General features: G+C 49.9%; 1 protein-coding gene across 1 annotated transcript in view; it reads right to left on the reverse strand.

Annotated features, from left to right (window-relative positions):
* Nucleotides 1-6955, reverse strand: part of LOC146442688 (uncharacterized) — a 20436-nt gene extending 13481 nt beyond the window's left edge. Inside the window, exons 1-3 of the mRNA XM_085049890.1 lie at nt 6572-6955; nt 1750-1988; nt 3-177 (exon numbers count right to left, since the gene is read on the reverse strand). Coding sequence (XP_084906016.1) covers nt 3-177; nt 1750-1988; nt 6572-6889 — 732 coding nt within the window. The 5' untranslated portion in view covers nt 6890-6955. The remainder of the gene's footprint in view (nt 1-2; nt 178-1749; nt 1989-6571) is intronic.
* Nucleotides 6956-9754: the final 2799 nt, after the last annotated feature.

Consider the following 9754-nt stretch of genomic DNA (forward strand, 5'->3'; position numbering starts at 1 on the left):
AAGATGCTGTTGTAGAGCTGCATCTCCTTTTTCCTCGTTTGGTCCATCTCGTCCAGGATCTCCATCAGCTCGTTCCCGGTTTTCGTGGGGTGCGTGCACTCGGACTCGTGCACCGAGAGCTCGTGGAAAGGGCCCTGCCAGGGGCAGCCGATCCGCTTGTATTTGCACTGCGTCACCCTGCGGGGAAACCGGGAAAAGTCAGGGAAAAACGGGGAAAAATGGTGTGGAGTGGGATTTGGGGAAGGGACAACGGGATGGGGGGTGGAGGTGGAGCCCTGGGAAATGTGGGAGAAATGGGGAAAAGGAGAGTGGGAAATGTGGGAGAGGTGTGGGAATCAGAGTGGGAAATCTGGAAGATGTGTGGAAAACCCTCAGAATCCCAGCTGGATCCAGAAAATCTGGGAGGCGTGGAAAAGCAGCAGCTGGAAAACTGGAAATTCTGGGAGAGACATGAAAAACCAGAGTGGGAAATCTGGGAGGGATGTGGCAAAGCAGCCGTTGGAGCACCTGGATCCTTGGAAAATCTGGGAGAGAAATGGAAAAGCAGACAGAAAAATCTGGGAGGGACATTGAAAAGCAGAGTGGGAAATCTGGGAGAAAAAATGGAAAATCTGGGAGAGACGTGGAAAAGCAGGGTAGGAAATATGGGAGATGCAAGGAAAACCCTCAGATCCGCAGTTGGATCCAGAGGAGAGAGCAAAATCTGGGAAAAACAAGGTAAATTACCCAATACCATCCAGGATTCCCCCAAACCAGCCAGAATTCCCTGTGGATGATTCCACCCCTTCCCTATCCTGACATTCCTTCTCCCGGTGCTGCTCCAGCAGGGATTTTGGGAATTGCTGGGTTCAGAATCAGCCCAAATCTGTCAGAAACCATCTCAAAATCCTTCTAAAAACCAAACCAATTTCCCGCCAAAATCATCCTGAATTCCCACCAAATTTTCTCTGGATGAATTCCAGCCCAAAAGCCACCCAGAATTCCCAAAAACCATCCAGAAATCCCCAAAAACCATTGCAAAGCCTGTCCAAATTCCCTCTGGATGAATTCCAGCAGGATCTGTGATCTGGGGAATTGCAGGGCACAGAAGCCGCAGGGATTTTGGGAATTATTTGGTGCAGAACCAGCCCAAAACTGCCAAAAACCACCCCGAAATCCCAATAAACTGCACTGAATTCTCAATAAACTACTCCCACACCCCTCCAAATCCCACTACACCACCCCAAATCCCACTGGGATCATCCCAAATCCTTCACCTATCCTGACACTCCTCCTGGTGTCTCTCCTGCAGTGACCTGGGCAACTGCTGGGCGCAGAAGCTGCACTACGCTGGAAGTAGAACCATCCCAAACCCTAACCCAAACCCACCCCAAACCCCACTGGGATCACCCCAAATCCCACTAAACCATCCCAAATCCCTCATCTATCCTCCTCCTTCTGGTATCTCTCCAGCAGTGACCTGGGGAACTGCCGGGTGTAGAACCCACACTCTGCAGGGAGCAGAACCATCCCAAACCCCACTGGGATCACCCTAAATCCCACTAAACAATCCCAAATTCCACTAAATCACCCCAAATCGCTCACCTATCCTGACACTCCTCCTGGTGTCTCTCCAGCAGTGACCTGGGGAACTGCCGGGCGCAGAACCTGCACTCTGCAGGGAGTGGAACCATCCCAAACCCCACTGGGATCACCCCAAATCCCACTAAACCATCCCAAATCCACCATAAATCACCCCAAATCGCTCACCTGTCCTGACACTCCTCCTTCTGGTGTCTCTCCAGCAGTGACCTGGGGAACTGCCGGGCGCAGAAGCCGCACTCTGCAGGCAGCTCGCTCACTGCCTTCTCCACGGCCAGGTTGCGGCAGCAGAGGCTCTTGGAGATCTCGCAGCGGCAGTTGGGGCAAGTGGCTTGCTCCTCCTTGAGCCGCGAGTCCGCCAGCAGGTGGATGAAGCAGCCGGCGCACATCAGGTGCCCGTTGGTGCACTGCGGAGAGAGGGGATTTGAGATCAGGGAATTCCAGGATCAGGGAAACTGAGGCACGGGGTGAGGGATGGATCACACATCAGGTGCCCGTTGGTGCACTGCGGAGAGAGGGGATTTGGGATCAGGGAATTGTGGGATCAGGGAAACTGAGGCACGGGGTGAGGGATGGATCACGCATCAGGTGCCCATTGGTGCACTGCGGAAACAGGGAGTTCGGGATCAGGGAAACTGAGGCACGGCGTGAGGGATTCCATACTGAGGCCTCTGGAGAAGGCAGCATTCCCAAAACACCTCATGGGAAGGGTTATTCTGGTTTTTCAGGGACATCTTCATCCAAGGGATTATCCCTAAATATTCTTATTTTCCCTTTTTTTTTCATTTATTATTATGTTTCCATTCAGTATTAATTTTGCATCTTATTCATAAATACTTTTCCATCTTCATTGTGAACATGTTTTGACCTTTATTCTCATTTTTATGTCACATTTATTACAATTTTCCCACCTTTTATTTCATATATTTCCTTATTATTTATTCCTAATATTTCTCATTTATTCTTATTTTTCCATCTTATTCCTTATCATTTTTCCACCTTACTGAGCCATAGTTTTCCCTGTTATTTATCCCTAATATTTCTTATTTATTCTCATTTCCCCACATTCTTTTTATTCCCATTTTCCCTTTTTTTTCCTATCATCTGTCCCCCAAATCCATGGGAATTGCACCAAAATAAGGAGGGAAAATTTCCAAAATTCCCAGGATCCCAAAGGCTCCAAAGCCCTGGGAATGTATCCCACAGATATTATAGGATTATATATTACATTCTATATATCATATCCTAAATATTCCTCAGTAATCCTGGTGCTTATCCCGGTTATCCACCCCACTATTCCTTATTTACTATCATTTTTCTGCCTTGTTCATTGATATTTTCCCACTTTATTTATTGTTGTTTTTTCCATCTTATTCCTTACTATCCTTCCACCTTATTTATAATAATTTTCTGTCTTTTTTATTGTTACTTTTCCAAGTATTTATTGCCACTTTTCTATTTTACTTTTTCCATTTTATTATTTTTCCATCTTGTTTATTATAACTATACCATCTTATTTACAATTAATTTCCCTCATTATTATCATTTCTCCATTTATTATTTTCCACCTCATTTATTATTATTTTCCATTAATTGTTTTTTCCCATCTTTTTTCATTGTCATTTTCCCACCTTATTTATTAATATATTTTTCTACTACTTACCTCTAATATTTCTTATTTATTCTTATTTTCCCAACTTATTTATTATTACTTTCTGATCTTGTTTATTATAATTTTTCCATCCTCATTATTGTTGTTATTTTTCCATATACTCTCACTTTCCCATCCTATTTATTGTTATTTTCCCTATTTTCCCTATTATTTATTCCTAATATTCCACATTTATTGGTGGGGTTGCCTCATTTATTGCCATTTTTTCATCTTTTTTATTATTTTCCCAGTTATTATGATTTTTCCATACATTATGATTTGCCCATCTTTCTTTATCATTTTTCCATTTATTACTTTCCCATGCATTTGTAATTTTTCAATGTATTATTATTTTTCCACCTTTTTTACTACTATTTTCCCATTTATTATAATTTTTCCATTTACTCTTATTTTTGCATTTATTATACATTTTCTTATTTATTCCTGTTTTTCCATCTTGTTTACTATAATTTTCCTTTTTTTAATGACCATTTTCCCCTTTATTTTTATTATTACTTTTGCATGTTTTTGGTGTTGGTTTTCCATCTTATTTATTATTTTCCCCCTTTTGTAATTATTTTTCGACATTATTTATTCTCATTTTCCCATCTTATCTATTGTCATTTTTCCATTTTATTCTTATTTTTCCATCTTACTTAATTTTCCCTCTTTTTTATTTTTCCATTTCTTATTATTTTTCTATTATTTTTCCTTTTATTGCAATTTCTCCATTTATTCTTCTCTTCAATTTTATTCTTATTTTCCATAACTATTTTCCCATTTATCACTATTTTTCCATTGATTCCTATTTTCCCATCTTTGTTTTTTTCATTTATTACTATATTTCCATTCAGTATTAATTTTTAATCTTATTTATCAATATTTTCCCACCTTTTTAACGAATGCTTCCATTTGATTTATTCTCATTTATTCCCATTTTCTCACCTTACTATTTCATACTTTCCCCTATTATTTACTTCTAATATTTCTCATTTATTCTTAGTTTTCCATCTTATCTCTTATTGTTTTCCTACTTTATTGATCCACACTTTTCCCTATTATTTATCCCTAATATTCCTTTTTTATTCCCATTTCTCCACCTTTTTTGCTGTCATTTCCCCCAAATCCATGGCAATTGCACCAAAATAGGGATGGAAAATTCCCAGAATTCCCAGAATTCCCAAAATTCCCAAAGGCTCCAACGCCCTGGGAATGGATTTTTCCCAAACTCATGGGAATTCCACCGAAACTGGGAGAGAAAATTCACGGAAATCCACAGGTTTTGGGATTTTCCATGAGGTCTGAAGAGTTTTCCCTATGAGGATTTGGGAATATCAGGAATGGCTTGGGTTTGGATATGGGAGAATCCAGGGAAAATCCTGGGGAGGCTCTGGCTTTTCCCGTTGAAAATCCCACAACAAAAGGTGGGAATGGTGAAAAACTGATGGGAATCCCCCTGAAATTAAACGGGAATCCCAAAACAAAGGATGGAATCCTGAGCAATTGATGGGAATCCCAAGGAATGAGAGGGGAATCCCAAGAAAATAGAGGAAAATTCCAAGGAAAAAAGATGGAAATCCCCAAAATTAGATGGGAATCCCAATAAAACAAATGGAATTCCCCCCCCCACCAAAAGATGGGAATGTCCTCACAAAAGAGATGGGAATCCCAAAAAAATCAGAAGGGAATCTCAAAAAACCAGATGGGAATCCCCCCAAATGATGGGAATGCCAATAAAATAGAAGGAAATCCCAAGAAATAGAAGGGAACCCTTAAAAAATACAGAGGGGAAGCCCCCCAAAAATAGAAGTAAATCCCAAAACATAGATGGGAATTGCCCCCAAAAATTATGGGAATCCAGAAAAGAGATGGGAATTCCAAGAATTCAACAGGAATCCCTCAAAAAGAAATGGGAATGCCCCCAAAATCACAGAAATGCCCAAAGCTGGGAATCCCCCCAAAAAAGGGAATGCCAAGGGAGCATTCCTGCATCCCAGCTGAGTTCCAGCTGCTCGTTAGCAATGCCATTCCTGTGTGATTTCAACCCCAGAATTAACGAGTCCCTGGGTTTGATTCCATCCCAGGATTAATTAATCTCAGATTTGACCCCAGATGTAATGAGATCCCAGAATTACTGAACCCCTGGGTTTGATGCCATCCCAGATTTGATCCCACCCCAGAATTAATGTGCCCCTGCATTAATTAATTAATTAATTGGATCCCATCCTGGATTTTTGGGAAGAGGAGGATCAGGGATGAATTACGAGCTCCCCTCATCCCCCCATTCCCAAATCCATAAAATCCCAACTCCCCTCCACAGGAAGGAACTGGGATGGACTGGGACAAACTGGGCTGGACTGGGACAGACTGGGAGGAACTGGACTGGGATTGACTAGGATGGAACTGGGACAGACTAGACTGGGATGGACTGGAAGGAACTGGGATGAACTGGAAGGAACTGGGATGGAACTGAGGTCCCCAGACCAGAAGGACAAAGGACAGGGGACAAAGTGGGGGGGAGTTTCAGTGGCCCATGGGGGGCCAAGGGGGAACTGGTGGCCCCTGAGGAGGGTTTGGTGGCCCCTGAGGGGACCAGGAGGCTTTGGAGGGGATTTTGGTGGCCCCTGGGGGAGGTTGGTGGCCCCAGGGGGGATGCAGTGGCCCATGAAGGGACAGGGACACCCTGGGGAAGGAGGGGTTTGGTGGCCCTGTGGGGACTTCAGGGACATGCTGGGAAGGGTTTTGGTGGCCCCTGGGGGAGGCTGGTGGCCCCTGGGGGAGGTTTAGTGGCCCATGAGGGGACAGGGATGTTCTGGGAAGGATTCTGGTGGCCCTGAAGGGACATTGGTGGCCCTGGGGAGGTTTGGTGGCCCATGAGGTAACAAACAGAGACGTTGCTGGCCCCTGGGGCAGGTTTAGTGGCCCATGAAGGGACAGGGACACCCTGTGGGGTTTCGGTGGCCCATGAGGGGACAAGGAGGTTCTGGAGGGGAGTTGAGTGGCCCATGAGACAGACACATTCCGGGATGGCTTTGGTGGCCCTGGCGGAGGACTCAGTGGCCAAGAAGGGGTGGGGGGTGTGTCAGCGGCCCAAGAGGTGACAAAAAGCCCCCGAGGGGTGGCACTTGGTGGCCCCCGGCGGGGGGGAGCTGTTCAATGGCCCACTGGTGACCGAGGTGGCCTCGACGGGCCGGCGGTGTCCCCAAGGGGGTGTCCCGGTGTCACTAAGGGGGAGTCCCCGTGTCACTAAGGGGGAGTCCCCGTCCCCAAAGGGGGTGTGACGGTGCCACCGCGCGATGTCCCGGTGTCCCCGGGGGGTGTCCCGGTGTCCCACCGTACCTGATAGACGGAGGCCTTGGGCAGGTCGAGACACACGGTGCAGCAGAGCACGGAGTAGAGCCGCTCCTCCAGCTTCACGCTGCCCGCAGCCCCCTCAGCCCCGCCGGGGCCGCTCCCGGCCGTCCTCAGCCGCTTCTTGGGCGGCGCGTCGGGGTCGGCGCCCGCCTCCAGCAGCAGCGCCGCCGCTTCCTCGGCACCGCCGCCTTCGCTCCCCGCCGCCGCCGGAGCCGCGGGGCCGGGCGGGGCCGCGGAAGGAGCGGCGGGGGCGGCGGGGCCGCCGCCGGGATCGCGCTCCTCCGCCCCGGACATCGCCGCCATCGCCGCCGCCTCACCCCGCCGCCATCTTGGCCGCCCTCACGGCCTCCCCTCAGCGGCGCAGCCAATCAGCGCCCGCAGGGGGCGGGAAGAAAGGGGAGACGGCCAATAGAAGAGCACGGAGGGAGGAGAGAAGGGCAAAACAGCCAATGGGAAGCCGCGCTCCGGGCCTGGAGGCGGAGAGTCCAACGGCGGCGCCGTCAGCTGCCGGTGGAGGGGGCGTGGTTTGGTGACGTCACTCGACGGGACCAATGGGAGAGGGGACCGGGAAGGACGGGCCTGTGGGGGCGGGGCCAGAGGAGGGGCGGGGCCAGAGGAGGGGCGGGGCCAGAGGAGGGGCGGGGCCAGAGGAGGGGCGGGGCCAGAGGAGGGGCGGGGCCTGAGGAGGGAGCGCGCGCGGGGAGGAGCAGGGAGAGGCAGCGGCGTGGAGCGGGGCAGTGCGGGGCGGTGCGGGGCAGTAAGGGGCAATATGGGGCGGTAAGGGGCGGTAAGGGGCAATATGGGGCAGTAAGGGGCAATATGGGGCGGTGCGGGGCAGTAAGGGGCGGTGCGGGGCATTAAGGGGCAATATGGGGCAGTGCGGGGCGGTGCGGGGCAGTAAGGGGCAATATGGGGCGGTGTGGGGCGGTGCGGGGCGGTGCGGGGCGGTGCGGTGTGGGACAATATGGGGCGGTGTGGGGCAGTAAGGGGCAGTATGGGGCGGTGCGGGGCGGTGCGGTGCGGGGCAGTAAGGGGCAATATGGGGCGGTAAGGGGCAGTAAGGGGCAATATGGGGCGGTAAGGGGCAGTAAGGGGCAATATGGGGCGGTGCGGGGCAGTAAGGGGCGGTGCGGTGCGGGGCGGTGCGGTGTGGGACAATGTGGGGCAGTGCGGGGCGGTGCAGAACAGTATGGGACAATATGGGGCTGTGCGGAACAGTAAGGGCCAGTATGGACCAGTAAGGGGTACCACAGACCTGTATGGAGCAGCATGGGGCAATATGCACCAGTGCAGACCAGTCTGGGCCAGCGCCCGCCCTAGTGTCCCCAGTGTCATACTGGTTTTACTGGTCACTCTAGCCCGAGCCGCTGGGGCTGCAACCCCTCCAGCCCAGGGTGCCACGCCAGGGACCCCCAGGGGGCTGTGACAGGGACCCCAACCCCGGAGTGCCACGCCAGGGACCCCCGGGGGCTGTGACAGGCACCCCCACCCCTCCCAGACTGTCACCCCAGGGACCCCAAGGTGCCACCCAAGGTGCTGTGACAGGGACCCTCACCCTGGATTGTCACCCCAAGAACCCCCATTCCTCTGGACCCCCCCCAGGCTGCCACCCCAGTGCCATACTGGTTTTGTGGTCACTCCAGCCCAGCCTCACCCAGGGGACACTGCGGGTGCCACCTGACATTTCTGTGCCTCACACTTCACAGGTCCCTGCACATGACCATGGCTGACCCTTTGATGTGATTTAATAGATTATCTGATCCAAATATCCATAACATTTCCCCTCTGAATGTTCTGAAAACCATTTCAGTGCTTCCCACTGATTTTTTTCTGGGTTTCTACATAAACATCACTGCCCTCTGCAGAGGACAGGTGACCTCTCCTGCAGGCAGAGGTGACTCTGCCACCCTGCTGGCCCAAGGGAGGCACAGGTATTCCCCAAGTCCCTTTTACCTGTCCCATAGCTGTCACCTCAGTCCCTTGCAGTTTTGTCAAACAGCTCCTTTATTGTGATCCAAGGTACAGAAACACCCCAGTTTTTAGTCATGAGACATGCAGAGCTGTGCTCAGTGCCTCTGGTGAGTTACAGAATCACTGACAGGTCCTGCTGTCAGCAGTGTCACAGCGAGCTGGCAAACACACACAGTGCAAACCTCCATGGTCATCATCGACAAGGGCCTGGACACAGCACCTTCTCAACAACAGCCCTGGGGGTTTGTGAGTGCAGTTTGTCACTTCATTAGCACCAGAGAAAAGTGGTTCTTCCTTACCTGTCATTCCTGAGAATGCTGAGCCTTTTCCCAGATAAGATGCACTGATGGCATTTGTAACAGTGCACTGACAGCTTGGGATGTTTGGGTTCTCAAACTACATAAATTACATATTTGTGTTTTGTTCTTCATGTTTCAGTTCCTCCGGAGTCGCTCTGACCAGCAGAGCACACAGAGCACTGGGTCTGGGCTCTGCACCCAGCATGGACCTCGAGAGAGAGAGAGAGAGACAACTCCAGCAGGAAACATCCCAGCTGAGAAGCTGTCAGAAGGGAGACTGAGCAGCAGGAAAGATCTCTGTGAACCCAAGAGTCACAGCTTGGGAATTGCTGCAATTTTAACACAACCTGGGGACAAAAAATCACAGTCACTCAGTGTAGCCCCATTCTAGTTTTACCCATTCCAGTTTTAACCATCCCAGTTTTAACCACACAGTCACTCAGTTCAGCCCCATTCTAGTTTTACCCATTCCAGTTTTAACCATTGTAGTTTTAACTGTTCCAGTTTTAACTATTCCAGTTTTAACCACACAGTCACTCAGTTCAGCCCCATTCTCTTCCTCCCTCCACCCCAGTGGAACAGGAAGAAGAGTGGAAGCAAAACTGGTATGTTGAGAGAAGAACACTCACTTTGATAATGGAAAATCAAGTTAAATACAATAACATGGGTTACTAATAATAATAACAAAAAACCCCCAAGTGATGCAATTACTCACCACCCACTGAGCAATGCCAGACTTCCCAAACGCCCATCAGCTGCCCTTCCAGGTGACTCCCTCCACCTCCTGTACTGCAGATGACATTCTGTGCTGTGGAATTTCCCTTCCATTGGTTCAGCTCACCTGTCCAGCTCCATTCCCTCCCTCCACGCCTTCCTGAACCTCCTCAGGCACAGATCA

Source organism: Lichenostomus cassidix, chromosome 2 (genome assembly GCF_008360975.1).
Source record: "Lichenostomus cassidix isolate B80296 chromosome 2, HeHo_3.0, whole genome shotgun sequence".
NCBI lineage: Eukaryota > Metazoa > Chordata > Aves > Passeriformes > Meliphagidae > Lichenostomus > Lichenostomus cassidix.